Source organism: Dendronephthya gigantea, unplaced genomic scaffold (assembly GCF_004324835.1).
Source record: "Dendronephthya gigantea isolate DGI-Jeju-01 unplaced genomic scaffold, DenGig_1.0 000092F, whole genome shotgun sequence".
NCBI classification, from domain to species: domain Eukaryota; kingdom Metazoa; phylum Cnidaria; class Anthozoa; order Malacalcyonacea; family Nephtheidae; genus Dendronephthya; species Dendronephthya gigantea.
Genome location: NW_021163102.1, coordinates 382,938 through 401,176, shown reverse-complemented (window position 1 = coordinate 401,176; position 18,239 = coordinate 382,938). Strand labels below are relative to the sequence as shown.

Sequence of the window (18,239 nt, the reverse complement as noted above, 5' to 3'; positions counted from 1 at the left end):
ATTTCATTTCATTTTCTATTAAAACATTCTACACGTTACTAGACCTAGTAATATCACTGCGATACTATTATCATTCAGTTACATATGTAGTAATTTCCAAATCTTTAATACTATTCAAGGTCAAGTAAGCAACAGCTGGAAATAATCGTCATGCTAAAGTCTTATTCAAATTACGTCGTGAGAAATGATAATCACATAATAAAATATTACGAAGCGTCACAACGAAAAAGTCACGATAATATAAGATCATGCGAAAAAAACAACACTCAGTTTTAAAGGTTTACTAAAACATTGACAGAAAGTGACGATGATACATTAGAGACGTGATTACTCTGTGAGATCACTAGAGAGGGGAGGGTTGGGTACGGTTCTTCATTGTTCGACCGTTTCCAAATCTTTTTGCACTTGTGAGAAATCAATGTCTTCACCAGTGCATCGCTTGTACAAGGCCTTGATATCTTGACACGTTGTTTCAAAGTGAGTTGTGGCGTCATACGAAGTAGTTAAGAATACCTAAAATAAGGTTTAAAAAAGAGTTCGAGTATCATGTCCTGTGGTACATTCTAATCATTTTCACCATTTTTTAACAATACTCTTTAGTTATCAACTTATTAGTCTTAAGCTGCAGTACCAGGTTGTGGTAAAAAATACTTTAAACTTTACAAGGTGCATTAATTAATGTTTTATTTACTGACTGATTAATGATTAATGTTAAAAGCATTCCGATTGATTAATGTTTTACATTCTAACGCGTACAGTACAGTTCAGGACTTCAGAAGTTAAAATCACATTTGAAGAAGTTCACAAACCTTGCTTTGAGACCCATCATCAATTGGCTCATAAACATCATCAACCGACAAGAATCTGCAATTATTTATTGTCATAAGTTCGACCATTGATAACATCATCAGTGAGAATGTGTTCGTTGATATTCGCTCATTCTCGGCTTTTTTAAATTTGCAACATGAAAGGTTGTTTCTATCCTACTTCTACCATAAGTCAATGTAATAATTGTGTGTTTCTACTGTAGACTTCGTCTCAGGCCTGGTTAAAATCTTTCTTATATGTTGGCTGCAAACAATTAGGGAACAAACTCGATTTCTGTAACACAATGCTATTTTACCCTGATAGTTTCAATGTGAACACAAAATTAACGGTAACAAAATGAAACCAGGCCTCGCAGTTTTAAGGAAGAAAAGGAGACATACTTATCCTCGATAGGAGAAATGACATCCAAGCCTGGTTTAAGTTCAGCTTCAGGGTTGTCAGTCTCTACGGTTGTGCTCACCACGGCAATGTAATACTTATCAGGACAAACTTGATGAGAGGTCGACACACAGCACACGTAAATATCTACACAGAGAGGTTTTATTAAAATGTGCTAAATAATAGTGCAAACGCAGGTGCAATTTAACTGTAACTATGTGTTAAAAAAGGGAAATGTGGTGTGATGACACAGGGAAATGTGGTGTAACTGACTGATATGGCAAAAGAGGCAGTGACAAAGTGTAAAAAATGAATGATAATTTTCATTACATGCCTTAAATAGAGATATGGTAGCTGTTGGCCTTAATAAAATGTAGGTTGTCTTGAATGAAAAGAGAACTGATTGATACCTGACTTTCTTCCAACTTGGTTTTGGGGGATGATGAGTTGACATGATGAGGAATTGGATGTGTCTCGTAGAGGATGTGTCAGTATACAGATACACCGAACAACCTGGATAATAGTTATACAGTAGATATTTAAAATAGCAAGGTGAGTCCTGTTTACACTACACTCAATTTATGGCACAGCACGGCTAAAATGGGTTCCTGTGTCTGTCTCATCCATTCCAGCCATTGTACTGGTAGCCTGAGCACTAATAATGTAAATTTGGGTACAGGTACCAATTTTAGCCATGTTGTGCTAATAAAATGACTGTAGTGTAAACAGGGCTTTAGACAAATACAGTAGATGACAAGAATCATAGTAGTTTAATCTTCGGTTTTCAAGATGTTGTTCTTGGGTTCTATCAAATTAGTTGCTGGTTATGGTTCTTACCTTGCCAACTTTTTTGACTTTTTCAGGAAAATAAGTTGGATCAGCAATAACACATTTTGTCTTGACAGTTTCACCTTGTGATGTCACACCATTTACAGCACCCGACTCATCATATGTATAACCTTCAATAGGTTTGTCCAACATGTATGTTCCTCCATAAATTGCACTAAGTCGAGCAAATCCTTGTGGAAGTTCCCCAAGACCATACAGTGGGTAGAGGTAGGGGGATTTCCCATAACGAGCTAACGAGTTGCTAAATGTTTTGTAACAAAAAAGGTGCAATATGCATAAAAATTGCATTTACTGTCAATATATTGTGTCATTCATTCAATAATGTTGTAACAGTGGGAAATATATGTATATATATTAGGTGTTTAATATGTATTTTGATATTATTCACTTCTCAATTAGTGTCTAGAATCAAATAAATGGAAGAAAACTGCAACCTGTAAAGATTAATCTTCATTAGAGCTTCCTTACATGGCTTAGATTTGTACCTGAAACACAAGAATTTTCATTTTCATGAAGTTCTACCATTAATTTAATACTCCAATTCAAATGCTTGTTATACATACTGATCATCTCTATACAATGCTAAGGCATGGCCTGTGAAGTCCTCAGTGTTGGCATCCAGTCCAAACTTCTTATACACTTCACTCATTGTTGTTTTATCTGGATCAATACCTAATGAGGCAATATTGTAGATGAATGACATTTTCCCTTTATAACATATAGCTCTAACACATAATGATTACATTTTTACCTTGCCATGTTTTGGGATCTTCTGGCTCAAAATTTGACACGAAATGCAAGAAATTCTTAAATCTTCGTTTCTCAAAAATACCCATAAGTGACGTGGCAAGTGCCTCCTTCTCATTTGCAGGTACTTTGTAGATTTTACCCCCACTCTTGTAAACAAAGCTTCCCTCAATCTGCTTGAACTCTAGGTATCTTGTTACCCCACTAAGAATAAGGATCTTCACAAGTTCACCTAAAATGTCAAAAGATTAAAAACATAAATGCATTGTAATTTTATAATCACAGCAGGCCTATTTTAGCATTTATAAGTGTACAAATGAATTGTACACTTTGTGCAGTAAACAGATGGGCAAATGTGTAGCATTAAATGTGAATGTGTGCAGTATTAAAATTTGAAACACATTGTATAAAATGTGATTACCGTATAAAAGAAAAATCAAAATTATGTACAAAGGAATGTAAAAGAGCTTTTACCTTCCAACCCAAGAGTAGAATATATAAGAAGCTGTATCTATATCACTTAAATATCAGTGTTAATTATTATCTGTATTAAGAGTAAATTTCTCAATGTTTTCAGTATCGTGTGTGGAAATTGGTTAGAATAAGCCCTAAATCACAACCTTAAGTTTGGAAACAGACTCAAGCTATAAGCAATCTAAATTCAATAAAATTTACAGCATACCCACTAGGGAGTTTGCTCTTTTTAAAATAATTATTCCATATACTATGCACATAGATGCAAACATTGTGAGATGATGGTTGCATTCAATAGCACTTAAGCTATTGTCTTCACCATCATTCCTTTTTTCGTGTGAAGAAGACATATTGCATTAAAAGGCTTTGTTTAAGTATGGTCCACTAGTTGATAGGCTGTAAAATTAAGTTTTGTTTATGCATGTAACTTTGTACACATAGAACTTCCAAATACCATTAAATAAGGAAACACAAGATTCTTACCATCAGCCATCAAAAACTTGGGAATTAGGTCAACATTCCAGTCTCTGCCTCTACCATATTTCTCGTCAGGTTTACCTTCCCTTTTGAAATGTTCATAGAATGTTTCTAGTGGTGTTAGTGACGCACTAAGACCGCCATAATACTTGTTGCGATCCATGTGAAGTACTTTCTTTTTGTTGACAGAAAGCAAACCACTCAAAATGCATTCCTAGATAAAACACAAAATATTATGGCTTATTCTGTGGAGAAAACCTATTTTTAAATCAACATATCTTATGAATTTTGACTTCTATAGTTTTTAGGAAGAAATTGAAACTTTTTTGAAATTTAAAAAAAAAATTATTTATGTAATGCAGTTCAACCAATGTTGCTTTAGGAAAAATACTAAAAAAAATCGCAACATTTTGCAAAGTAGTGCATTAATACTTATCCATACATCCAAATTATTATGTTACCATTTATTATTTCATATTTCCAAGTTTTTCAAACAGTTTTCAAGTTTTACACTAAGCAGGGGCTGTTTTGGAATAGGGATATATAGGAATAGGGATTTGTCATGTACTGGGGTCAGGGTCCCTGTTTTGGTGATAAATGGAATACCTAATTCTCTTCAAATTAAAAACACAGTACAGGTCGTTGCAGATCCTGGCATTTACAAAACGTTTTTTCAAAAGAGGTCGAGCCCCGGTATTTCTATCACTCCAATATTGCTGGTGATCTGTATTCTATAAAGTTACTTCACTATTTTAATATTGCGTCTAACTAATCAAAACTCCAGAAATATGAAATATATTTTATATAAATCCAAGAACTAAAGACCTCTTGTACAGCTACGGAAGTGTATAAAGGAAATCGAAAACAATGCTGACAAATAAGTGAAAGTACCGGTGTGTTTAGACGTGTGCCGTACTGCCGTAATAGCAAATTTTAAATCATTTCAAGTCTCAAGAGTCTCCATGCTGCTTACAAACACTTAATATTTAAAAATCTAAACAAAGTCTTTATTGAAACAAATATATTTCTGCTGTCACGTCGATATATAGCAAGAAAAAGAAAGGTCCGATTGTCATATAAACTGGCCTTTGCCAAGAATGAAATCTGGTCATTGACCAAGAAGTGATCGGACATATTTGATTCAGTCAGTGCACACGAAGCCTGTGGTTTTTGCGAAATAACACATTCAAACGTACCTTTAAGCCAGTGCCAAGTACGACATAATCATATTCCTCATCCATTGCTGATAAAATTTGGTATGAAACAAAAAAATCAGTAAGTCTTTCTGGTATTGAATATATTCATACAAGACTTGCCACACACCCTCAACCTGCCGAGATAAAAGGAGGGAAGACTAAGGGCTAACATCTGTTTTTAAGAGATAGACAGGTTTAAATATGGATATGAATTATGAAACCCCGAACGACCACTGATATCGATAATATGATGAAATAGAGTGGATTGTTGTGAAAAAAATTAATTTTACAGGGGGTAAAAATTGATTGCATAAAATCAGCGCAACGTCCGAAATTCAATCATTTATGTACAATGTTCTTACCGTAATATACTGTCAAGTCGAGAACTTCGTTCAGAAATCGGTGAATTTTAAGTCCATTATTCTGACCTTGAATGTGTTTGTATATTTGAGATCTTGTAACACGTGCGGATCAATGGAATAAATTCTTCAATTCCCATGGGCGAAGTATGTAAAATTTCACGACAAGTTATTGGTCAAAAGAATAGTAATGGATGAGCAGTCTCTTCAAGGTTATTTGGAATCGCCCAATCGAAATCCCTCTGCTCAGGCTCGGGTGAGTAATCTGGCGTTTTTGTTAGAAAATCAGTGTATGAAAATAATCGTAATTCAAAAAAAAAAAAATATAGACGAGTCTTTCAAACGCACTTACCAAAATTACACCTTGGTTTGGAGCTCCATATCGCAGGAGCACCAAACAAATACTGAAGTACCTCGTCTGTTATTTATACTTCTTTATATGTCTGAGTGTACAACAAGCCTCAGAACTAGTTGTAAATCCAAAAACTTACTTTCCAATCACGACCCTAACCCAAAGAAAACTTGTTAAAAAGTTGAAGAGAACAAAATCAAAACATGACATATGTTCAAAAAAAGTACAGGCAGAAACAAAACCTGGATAATTTGTATAGCACATACCAGTCAATTTAGTCAAGCACCTAATCCACTTGACTACAGAGCATCTGCTTGAATAAAATTTAAACTTTTTTAATAATCTAAAATAAATCATTACAGTACAGTGCACCTAGTAAAGCACTCATTTTAGGTGGCATTTAATAACTTGTCGTAACTTAAATTAGACCCTGCTAGAAGTGTCAGACCATGTCTTCTTTTAATTTTTTTTGCTACAGAAATAATGCTCTGTAGTCTTATTGTCTTTGTAGTTACACTGATTACCCTCATGCACATGCTAGATTTTGAAAAACACTCATTAAAGCAATAAATTAAGTTTATCTTTAATAACATATCTGACATTAAATGTTTGATTTCAGACCTTAGCTTACTTCGAACAGTTGAAAAATTCTGTTGATGGATGGAAAGTGTGTGGCCAAGCCCTTTTGCAAGGGAATGCAAGGTTCATCTGTTTGTTTTGTACATATATACACTAATTATAGAGCTTAACATCGTCTTTTAACAACTGTAGTCACAATAAGCCTTTTTCCATTTTCCCTTTCAAGTTACATTGTGTTCATTGTGTGACAGTAGTTGATTATCAGAGGCAATTTGTTGGAATTAACCCTAACCCAGAAAACTATTAACTAGTCATTGCTCATCCAACACAGCATCTAGAGCGGATGCATTTTAGCTTATATTGGCTGGAAACTCATTTTTAATTCTTGTTTCATTTTTCTGTAGCAATGACCATTCCAAATTTTTTTGCTTTCAAGTGCTAGAGCACTGTGCAAAAAAGAGGTATTGTAAAGTGTTGAGAGTTGAGACAGGGCTTAACTTAACAATTGCGAGGTTGGGGGATTATTCATGTATGACAATCTGCAACTGTCCAATTTGGAGTCACTATAATCACTTATATTTTGATTATTTTATCAAAATAATCGAAATATAAGTGATTATAGCGACTGAGCTATAATAAAAGTGTGAAATAAGATTATTATATATGTATATCACAGTGATGCAAATTTCATATTTCAGTTTTAAAGGCATGACAGAATCTGATCAGCAGTCACTGAAGCAGATGTTGATGTCATGGCTACAACAAAAGGTAAACCTAGTTTTTTCCCACTACTGTACAATCAAATTGCACCAAATTGGATGACTACCCCTTTCCTAATTAACATAACCTGCTCAAACCACAGATATTCATCACAGTGCACTTTCTTATGGAAATTTTAAGCTCTGTGACTCCTGCAGTAATTTTCACATAATTTAAAGTGCTTCATCTCTCATTCACTTACTAAAATGTGAATCTTTTGCCTTGAAAAAGGCCAGGTGCAGTGATGGCTATCAGTTATGGTAGGGTTTCAGTTTAGGTCGCAATAGTAAATACAGTATGTCTCACTACTGCCCAACAAATATCTTTCATCTTGTATTGAAACTCCCATCTCCTGACATAAATCATTTCCCCTTTAGGAAGTTACACTCCATTAAGGGAGGAATTTGTTCAAACTTTTCGAGTTTTTCTTAATACTACATTCATGTATTTCCTCTAAAACTGATTTCTTCAACTTTCATCAGTCAATGAGTGATGTTAATGCAGAGAAAGGATTCATATTAAACAAAGGAGCTCAAGTGATTGTGTTGATTTTTGTCAATGACTACCCTGAAAAGGTATTTCAAAGGCTAATTTCAATTAACATGTTACTTTTGAAACAAATACCCATAAGGCAATACATTATTTTTGCCGTACAGTATATAGGAAAAAACAATCAAGTTTCTGAAGGCTCAACTTAATAAACCTTACAGAATTGGTCAATTCAATATATATTGCATGAGTTTTTTTGCCCAGTATACACTATACAGTAATTTTTTGTTTCTTTTAATCCGAGAAAACAAGCATTTATATTCATTTCAGTGGTCATCATTCTTCTCTGATATCCTTTCGACCCTCCAACTTGGACCTGCTGCTATGGATATTTTCTTGAGAATTCTTAAAGCAATTGACCAGGAAATCATCAATCGAGAAGTCCAACAATCTCCAAAGGTATTTAATAGCAATTTATGGGATCGAGGCACATCGTGCAACTGGGAGCATTTTATGCCCGAAAAATTCCGTTAAGAAAGCTCTGAAAAACTTGGTTTAAAAAACTTGGTTTAAAAAAACCACAACAAATCTGAAAAGATCTGCATTTTGGGCTATGTTACATCGGACATCTCCTATCGTAAGGACATCTCCTATCGTAAACCATAGGCGGTCCAAAATTGCGCGAGAAATTTTTCGGTAATTTGAAAAAACATGTCAAGAAGTTGTATAGCAGTATCGGTGTTGCGGATTTTGTCGAATCCTTCTGATGGATGTTTTTTGGATGTTTTATAGTCTGTTGACTTGCAATGTATACGAGCAGCAAATCAACTAAAGCCAATGCAGTACTGCTTATCTGCTTTACCAATAACAAACTACATTCCATACGTCAGAATTAAGTGAATTGGATCCGACAAAGTTGGATCGTGTGAACGGGCCTTTACATTGTATCCAACTTCTATCAAGACTACGAGGTTTTTGTTTTCTAATTATAATAATTCCATGCAAAACTTCTCCCTCATAGGATATCCAACGAAGCACTCTTATCAAGGATACAATGCGTGTTCAGTGTGTGAATGATTTGGTAGAAGCGTGGTATAAGATTTTGGTAAGCTACAGATCAATGTATTATGTTGATATACATGTAGACTCTCTTTTTTTACCACGTATTTTTCAATATTGTATATTTGGCAATGCGTACATATTTTCGATTTAGAGTGACCCAGAAAATGTTCAAGCCCAAGTTATATGTTTATGTTTGGATGTGATCGGACGTTACGTGTCTTGGATTGATATTAATTTAATTGCGAACGATAAATTTATAAGGTATATGTTCAGTTTGAACGATTTTTTCACTGTTAACTTTATACAACTACATATAAGTCTTATAAGTCTAATGGCTTTTTCCCTGCACGCGTTGCAACGATTCTCGTTGCTGCTGTGAGTAAAAGCATGAAATTAAAATTGACAAAAAATAATTTTGTTTTGATGAAAAATACGCGCAACGAGCTTCTGAGTTGGTTGTAGTCAATGTAAAAAAGCAAAAGCTAGTTTTAGATTTAGTCTAACTTATTCCCCCCGTGCGCCTGACAGGCTTCGTGAAGTTCCTAATATCTTCATATTACATTTAGACGGCCTTTGCATCAATAAAAGCCATAGATTCTGTCAAGATTTTGTTTTCTACTTCTTGAACTTTTCCATCATAGGATATTGTTGGGTCACCTGTCAATGGATCTACTTAGAGAAAGTGCGTGTGATTGTCTGTCTGAGATCATTAACAAGGGTAAGAGTGAAGTTACTGTACATAACGCGAAGTCATAGGACGTAACCATTTTGATCAAAATATACATTAGGTTTTGTTGTATTTTTATTTGTGTAGCTAAGGCTTCGAAAGCGAAGTTCTAACAGTATATAAACTCTATTTAGTTGTATTAAATTTTTAATAATGCTTTTCATAATTGTCTAGGAATGCTCCCTGTGGATAAAATTGAGTTGATTCAGTCCCTTCTAAGAGTTTTGGAAGATGCTGGTGTTTTGCCACCAAGTGAGGTATATAAATATATATATATGATTGCAGTGCATGTATAGTATATTATAATACAAAGTGTCTTTTATTGGTACAGTATACACTTTTAAATTAATGCAGAAGTGATTGTACGTATTTTTCCATTTTCATGCAGACGGACGATAGCGATTTTCAGGCCAAACTTGCCAAGCTTATTAATACAGCTGGAACTCAACTCATTATCTGCTGGTCAAAGTATGAATACGATGATATGATATTTGTGTGCTCCATTTCTTTTTGGTATCCAAAAAATTACAAATGCAGGGCCTTTCAGAGAATTTGAAGGCCTATGCATGCATATTGTTTAATTTCCTACTTCTTATGACTTTGTTTAGACTTACAAAAGCTGGAAGTTCGGATAAAGCGGATAGGACTTTGAGCATTATTGAAAATAAACTCAATTACATGTTTGGGTACGTGCCTTTCCATACATGCATGCTATAAAGAGAGTAATGTTGAAAGAATCTCTATGATAAATAAAATAACCAAGCTTTACCCATTCATTTTCTATCCAAACTTCGTTATTTTGTTCAGATTTCTTGGCAATGAAGATGATGATATTTCTCAAAGTGTTCACAGCTTTGCAAGGGATTACATTACTCTACTCAAACAGGTATTTAGGAAAGGAGTGTGCAACGTTTGAGCTAAAGTAGATACTGTTATCTGCATGAAGTGCCCAGCACCGTTCTGTCTTTTGAGAAAGGGACGAGGGGATCAGAATTAACAGTATGATATTTGTGTTTTAACAGATACCTAACATGTCAGCTGAACAAGAAATAAATATCAAGGTAAGTTCTGGTTATATAGGAATATTAATTCACATGCATTAGTACTTTAGGGCAATAGGGATATAAACAGTGTATTTTAATCACCAGGGTTTGCTACTCACTGTTATAAAGAAAATGAAATATGACGAGTCATACGACTTTGATCAGGAGGTTAGACATCCTATTAAAACATTGTTGTCTTGCACTGTATTTAACTTTAAATTGTTGACTGTTATGATAATTCTGTTCAGGGGGAAGATGAGGCAATGTTTCTGGAATACAGAAAGCTCCTTAAAATCCTTTTTCAAAACATTGGACAGCTGGTACAAACTTACACTTCTAACTTCTTTCTTTCGCAATTTAATGGTTGGAGAGTATTTCATTTTAAATGTTAAAGTTGCAAGTTGAATTCTCGTTCAAGTTCTGTTGAAATTACTGATTGGTGTGCACTTTTTAGGATCCTAATCTACTGTTGTCAACCGTAATGGAGGTTGTATCAAATAGATTAAGGTAATGCTATTCCAGCCATGATTATATAGAATTAGAAACTGCATGCTTCTTGCCTAAACAAGTGAAACTCGTACGACGTTCTGTCACTTTTTTAGTTGCTGCAAAATCAGCTATATTTCTATCATAGTGATAGAAAACGTCGTAGCAAAAAATTAGATCATGTGAACAGACTTTATCATACATGACTTTATCATACATGACTATCATAAAATGTACTTTGAATTTCCCTATTTTTTCAGGGATTGGAAAAGTTTGGATTTTATGGATGTGGAAGTAGCTATAAGAACGATATATTACGTTGGTGAAGCTATACCGGTTAGGATTCGTGTTTTTTTAGTTCACTTTCAATCTGCTCGCAGTCGCTCGCCTGTTTGCATGCATGACCAGTATTCATCATTATAATAGTTATTAATCGTAAATCTTTGAAAATCTGATCTAATTTATTCACTTAATAACTTTATTTTGTAAATTAGAACCAACAGGTTTACACGGACCCAGCGAGATGGGAAATTATGCAGAACATACTCTCAACTGTGAGACACTAATTTGTTTTTAAATTTTATTGATTCTATATGCACTGTAATATTTAATAATAAATTGATGAATTATTTTGATTACAATTGCAGTTGATAAAAAGCAATGTCATTTCCCAAACACATTTTTCCGTTACCATCTTGGTAAGACAATTTTCTTTTCTCAAAAACATCAAATTCGATTGGATTAATTGCTACATATATTATTGATTTTTTAGTATTTTGAAACATTGGTTCGCTATGACAGATTCTTCGCAGCACAACCTCAATTTATCCCAGAGGTTTTGGTAAGCACCATTGGATGACGCTTTTCATAAAAATGACCGTTTTATCACAAATTAGCCTAGGAAGAACAGCATTCATGCAAAGATTTCAAAATTCTAATAGGATGATTGATGGGATGACAAGTTTGACATTTTAGCATATATAGCAATGGTTTGAGGGACATGTGGAGGAAATATATAAAAGCTCGTCCATAAAAAGCTCGATTGTGCATTGTCAATCTCGCTAGCAGCTATTACCAGTCTTAATGTTATAAACTAAAATTAAGGCATTTTACACAAATATTTTGAAGTCATTCCTTTCATTATACCAGAGAAAAATCTAGAAGCACGTTTCGGTTAATTATAAGGTAAAAAACCCAGGTTTTTGGCCGCCATTTTTAAGAAATACGTCTATATTGGATACATATGCACAAGCCATGTAGGATTACTCCTCCTTCGACTATTTATAAATTATTTAAATTTCTCAATAGCATTCAATTCTAACCTTATTCTTTCTGTAGGCTTCATTCCTTGACGAACGCTGCCTCGGACATTCCAATTGTAAAGTACGAAGTCGAGGCTGTTATCTGTTATCTAGATTCATGCGAAACCACAAGTGAGTTTAATGCTACAATTTTCAGTCAAAGACCGTTTTTTATCCACTGACGACTTTTTCTCAAAAGTGACCTTTTCTTCCTCCTGCGTCAGAGACGCCCAGGGTTTTGCCACCATATGCGTAGTCTATCTTTGCTTTGTCTTTTGGTGTTTGCATGCATTCGAAATCTCTGCTCGAAACGAAAACAAAGTTGCACGAAAATATCGCTAGTGAAAAACTGGCTTTAGTTTAAAATGAAAGGCAATCAAGAGTAAGGGCATCATCCAGTGTGAATAATCGTCTTGACCATCGACACAAAGGGGAGAACTATTGTTCGTATTGGTGGTCATCAATGTTTGGGGTTGTTTGCTAGACTTGAACGTGGAGTTGCCTGTGTGGACTACTATAGTCACGATGTAAATGCGAGGGTTCCAGCTAGCCGCACTGTTGGGAGCGTAACGATAATATAGCCATGATAATCTTTTGAAGATTTGTATAAAAATGTATTTTCAGGAATCAATTACAAAATTTCGCCTTGGATGTTCTCAGCCGTATTCAAGCAATTTTAGTTGTGTCACCCGTAAGTTTTTGTGTGGTCAATTAAATATGAAATATATTTTAATATAAAACTAAAATATTTACGTGCGAAAATAGAGATACGTTTTATCATTCTTAGAATAACGGGTATCAGAACATGTTCTCTGCAGATGATCAGGCAAGCATTTTTTACAGTTTAATCAATTTATAATGGAATTACTGCGATTTGTATTATTTTATCGATTGCAACAATTATACATGGATATATTAAATTAGCTATGAAGGAGCAATTATCTCACGTGCATGAATCTCGCGTCATTTTCACAAAATATGTTTTCATGGACGAATTTATGCTGTCAGATCAATTTAAATATACTCAGATAAGGCCCAACGAGGCTAGGCGAGGCTTAGCGAATACTATAACTATAGTAACCTAACTAGTTATGCCCGCTGTGGATCGGTAGGGATGGAGACGGCAGCACGGCGAAGCGAACGAGCTCGGCGAAGCGAACGAGGTTGGCGATGCGTAGTCTTTACTGTCATTTTTAATCATGCGTACGTCCATCAGATATGGAACCTAAACGGTACCCTCTCCATCCCGTGATCACACTGTCACACGGAATCACAAAAGTGAAAGCCGTGGAAGGAAAACATGAACACACACGATGCACACATAGTAAATAGTTAGATACATACCGTAGGAGTCTTTGCGAACCAACTGAACCTAGAGAGGCTAAACTAAAAAACAATAAATGGAAACCATCCCCCGACGGGTGGAGTGTCGGGGGAGGAAGGCGGGGCGAACGAAGCGATAATAAGCAGATAAACAACAAGGCAAGCTATATAAATACTAAGGCCCGGGGAAACCCCCCGTGCCAAACACCCTGCTAGGAACCCACGCGAGGGCCAACTCTTCGATATTAACTTCTTTTATTATACTAATAAATACATTAATCTTCACTAAGAAATGAGTCAAGTTCATGCATTAACCAAACAACAAAATTTCTTAACTTTCTATTCAGATGTTTCTCTACGAAAGTGCTGGTCTGTTAATTGTGTTTAGCGGCACCACAGCAGAGGTACAGTACATGCACCATTGCAATTATATATAATCGATTGTGAAAATCAATGTCGCCCATGTATTTTTATGTATTTATCTTTTAGAAACAAGAGACAGACATGAGAAACGTAATTACTCCATTGATAACAAGATTCAATGCTGTTTTTGACAAAGTGAGTCCGTGAATTAAACTTTTCATGCCTGCGTGAGTTTCATATCTATCAGCAAAAGCGATTGAGTCGAAGAGTTGCCTATTCAGGAGTGAAAAAAATACAATAACTTAGACTATAGTATACGAATTTTTACGATCATGTTAGAACGTAAGCATGGCTAAGCCTGCAAAACACTGAAAATGTCGTGACGTATTTTATTTCTTAGATAAGCTGCAGTAATCTGGATGAAACTTCGCTTTTACCCTACGCCCAATACTTGTATAATCTTGCTTCGTTTGCAAGGTAAATAATCTTACAGTCACTTTTCTGAGGGTTAAAGAGGGCATTGTTTTATACTATGAGGAGTTATACTGTGCATGCGCTTGACTTGTTTGACGTCCTCTTTTAGTCGTTTAAGCAAAGCATTCTCAACTCAACAAACTATGAAACAATGTGGTTGTGCAAGTTGTTTTGCTGAGGTACGTAGAGCTATGTGAACGACATCTTTGGTGATAATTTGTGAAGTGGGTATTGGTCGATTACGCAACGAACTGTGTCGTCGTGTCTGCCACTGATTGCATGGCTTTTTCTTTCAGCAGCAGACGTACCTAATAAAAATTATTCGTGAAGTTATTCACGTTCTCCTCGTTGTTTAAGCCAGTTAATTTAAGCCACGATGTCGTTTCAACTCCCTCTAGGCATTGCCTGTATTTTTACGAGCCCTTACAGTACGTATTCACCGAGATCTCATCCATTCTGGTGTGCGGCAATATCTACACAGAATGATCATTTGTTTGGGTGAAGATATCTTGCCTTACATTCCTGTGGCCGTTACTCATTTACTTAAAGATCCAGAGGTAGTGTATATTTTGTGCATATATACTTTAACTTTACGCAGTAATAAATCAGTTATATTAATATATAAGGTGATACTGATGCACATGACAAATTACTGGAAGTACACATTGCAGACATCGTATATAGCAGATATTTCTACAGTTTGTTGTTATTAGTTGGCAAAGAAACATATGTTGTCGTGATGGAAAATATCTAAATTGAATAAATTTGTGGTTAAAATCTAAATTGAATAAATTTTGTTTCAGGCAAAAGATATTCAAGAATTCATTCCACTAATTAACCAGATTATTTCCAAATTTAAAGTGAGTATAGTGGTTTATTATAGCGTAGAATAATCAATAGATGTGCTATTTATATAGATAATTGCAATAAAGATCACTGGCAATTGCAATAAAGATCACTGATAGACGATTTTGTGTTTTTCAAATCGGTGGAAATGTCGGAGTTGTTGTTCTTGAAAGTTCATGATTGTCATGCTTGATGAGCTTGCGAAATTATTAACTTAATTTTTTTATTTAGAATCACATAACACCATTTCTTCAAGAAATATTTATGCCTATTGTCAGAACAATTTTCTCGGTTCTTAATCAACCTACCGACTCCCTTGACACACAGGTATTAAAGCGTTACCGTGTTGTTTTGCCATCTGTAATTTCGTATCAGGTTAAATAAATAATTTTTCTTTAGGCGACAAGAGAAAAAATGTCGTTAAAGAACAGTTACTTTCAGTTTATTGCTAGTCTTGTGAATAACAATATCGTCGAAGTTATACTTAGTCAAGGTGAGTAATTGTAGCTTCCTGGGGCCAGTTGTTCGAAAGGCGTTTAGCTTAAACGCTCTCAAACATCATTTGAATGACTGAAACTACATTTTATGCATTAAATATGTCCTTTCGTTGAAAATTAAACTATTTACATCGAAATATTTCAGCTCAGTAGTTCAATAAATCGATCGTTTTGTTTTCCATTTTGAACTTATCCACCGTTTAAGCTAAACGCCTTTCGAACAACCGGCCCCTGGCATAAAAGTTAGAATGTTGGTTAGTTACGTCCTGCAAGCTGCATTATGGATACACGCGTAATGTTATAACGAGTATTGTTTTACTTTTTATCGTGATGTAAATACACAATTGTAAGTTTTCTTGCACTGTACGAAAATTCAATTCAGTTCTTTGAAACAATCAATTAAATTTTTGCATTTATGCGAAATCCTATCTCAGAGCCGCAGAACACGCAGGAGGTCTTGATGACAATCATTCACGGTGCAGTTGAGCCTGCAGACTCCAGTGTAAGTGAAATAACATTTTGCAATGTTGTAACATTGTGGAACATGAGTTCATAAACTAAATGATACGTTGTCTTCTTCTAGTCTCAAAAAGCGTGTTTCGGAATTCTAAAGAAATTAGTGGAAATTTGGGGTATGTATTGGATGTAAAATAGTTGGACAAACATGCCGAATGAATGCCGAATTTTTACGATATTCTTTTTCACTTTTTCTCCAGGCAACACAGACGGACCAACTGCATTTCAAGAATTTCTATACAATCATATTATCCCATCATGTTTTGTGGCACCGTCGAAGCCAGAGTTTGACCTTAATGATGCACAAACTATTCTTGTATGTCTTTATTCCATCTGTTTTTGCTTTTCATAAACTTTTCTTTAGCTCAAAAATTTTGTGTTTCAATGTTTCATGTAGACATTGCAAGAAATTTCTTCAATCCAGAAAATACTCCATCAGAAACAGGTACATATCGTCTCACGTCAGTCATTTTGTAAAGTCACGTACTGAACAATATGCAGTCTTTTGATGTTGATCAGCAGATTTCTCGACGTCATAAATATTGTGTCATATGACCATGATAAGACTTAGAATTAGAATTATATTAGAATTAGAAGAATTAGACTTGTAATAATCACGGTCTGGATACGCGAGGCGTGTCACTGCTGGTCACCATATTGCATGCTTTGTGTATCATCATGCTTTTTAAAGTATAATTTTATGCATAAAATATTTAACATTTATACCTCAACTTTCAGGGCGGACAGTTCATTCACTTCTTGCAAAGTAAATATTTACCTTCCCTCAATCTTGCTCCAGAACTCATTCAGGTCAGTTTTGAATCAACCTTAAAATGATAGAAAAAATAACAACTAGATTTTAAATCACATGTATATTGATTTAATTTCAAGTATTGAACTCTCAGTCAAGAATTACCATTCTTATAGATATTAATATGTTATATGATTTTTTTCGTTAGGAGTATTGTCGTCATGTCGAACAAGCAGACGTTAAACAATTCAAAAATTTCCTAAAGGTGTTGTGTTGATATTTAACTGCTTTACTTCAAGTCTGTACAAATCTTGCTTCACGAGTGATATAGTTTCTCAATTGTCGTACATGTTCAATTCCGGAAGCGGTTAGTTTTCTGTTTTCGTCTGCGAAAAATTGAGAAACCTCAGGGAATTAACATAACTTTACAGTTACGGTAAAGAAATTTGGGGTCAAGCGCTAAACATTTGTCTAACTTTTATAAAGTGAATCCACGAACATACTATCAATCTACCGACTTGCTCCTGTCAGCTTGGGCAGCAAGGCAAACAAATCCTCCCCAAAAAACAACTAGACCTAAATATTCAACTTGAAAAGCAAATTAAGTTGGCAACTAACTTCAAGTTTGATTCAGGTGTTCAATGGTGATCATCTGGTAAAAACATAAGAAAATTTGACCAGTTTTACGTGCTTAGTGTTTACACGAGCAAACAGGGCGAATTGGAGTTGTGTGTGGACGTACTATCTCTAACTAGACTAAGGGCCTGTTTTCATGGAGCGAGTTATCCCGGCTAGGCGAGGTGAAAGCTGCATAATATAATGAAAGACTAATCAGGTTAAGCCTTTGATGTGATGCGCTTTTCATCTCGCCTAGCCAGGATAACTCGCTGCATGTAATCAGCCCCTAAAACCTGTTTCAGACGTCGAACTTTTAATGTGACTGTCGAAACTAACGTTAAAATTTAAGCGAAAATCTTTGTTTTAGTTTACTTGCATTCGATATCGGCACATGAAAAGTTCGACGTCTGAAACCGCCTTCTTCAATGCGTGCTCATTACACATCTTTTTACGTTTTTCTTTTACAGGCCTTCTTTAACAGTTTTAAATCGTGACATTTGCTTGTGGCTATGAGCTGGGCCAACTGAAGAAGGAAAAGAATCGGAAAAAAGAAGAGCGAGTTATATTTGTAAAATACAGAAGTAAATTTGAATGAAATATAATTTCAATAACGGGCAAAAATCGTGTTAACTTTTTAATATTTGACGCGTTCCGGCAATCGATGTAATCAATAATTTGGATGTTGTGCTATTCGTTGTATGAAAGATCGTTTATGACCATGTGTTAGCTATGATCCTTACGATCC

At 34.9% G+C, this 18,239-nt stretch overlaps 2 protein-coding genes across 2 annotated transcripts; one reads left to right on the top strand and one right to left on the bottom strand.

Moving 5' to 3' along the window:
- Positions 1–277: 277 nt before the first annotated feature.
- LOC114533521 (rab GDP dissociation inhibitor beta-like) lies at positions 278–5,097 on the bottom strand. The gene is made up of 10 exons (XM_028555050.1): positions 4,950–5,097; positions 3,760–3,967; positions 2,807–3,034; positions 2,619–2,727; positions 2,490–2,540; positions 2,044–2,296; positions 1,617–1,719; positions 1,209–1,353; positions 810–864; positions 278–513 (listed from the first exon to the last, which is right to left on the bottom strand). The coding sequence occupies exons 1-10, from the start codon at positions 4,992–4,994 to the stop codon at positions 373–375; spliced, it is 1,338 nt and encodes a 445-aa protein (XP_028410851.1). The 5' UTR covers positions 4,995–5,097; the 3' UTR covers positions 278–372.
- Positions 5,098–5,194: 97 nt separating this feature from the next.
- On the top strand, positions 5,195–18,104 carry LOC114533530 (exportin-T-like). Its single transcript, XM_028555060.1, has 39 exons — positions 5,195–5,564; positions 6,280–6,362; positions 6,644–6,700; positions 6,938–7,007; positions 7,481–7,573; positions 7,818–7,946; positions 8,509–8,592; positions 8,701–8,810; positions 9,191–9,267; positions 9,451–9,533; positions 9,665–9,744; positions 9,885–9,962; positions 10,084–10,162; positions 10,299–10,337; positions 10,425–10,487; positions 10,568–10,639; positions 10,774–10,826; positions 11,066–11,141; positions 11,300–11,359; positions 11,453–11,503; positions 11,578–11,646; positions 12,144–12,238; positions 12,731–12,797; positions 12,894–12,932; positions 13,777–13,833; positions 13,919–13,987; positions 14,193–14,269; positions 14,376–14,445; positions 14,665–14,823; positions 15,070–15,126; positions 15,344–15,439; positions 15,512–15,605; positions 16,044–16,111; positions 16,193–16,241; positions 16,326–16,441; positions 16,523–16,570; positions 16,864–16,935; positions 17,085–17,141; positions 17,962–18,104. The coding sequence occupies exons 1-39, from the start codon at positions 5,499–5,501 to the stop codon at positions 17,986–17,988; spliced, it is 2,889 nt and encodes a 962-aa protein (XP_028410861.1). The 5' UTR covers positions 5,195–5,498; the 3' UTR covers positions 17,989–18,104.
- Positions 18,105–18,239: the final 135 nt, after the last annotated feature.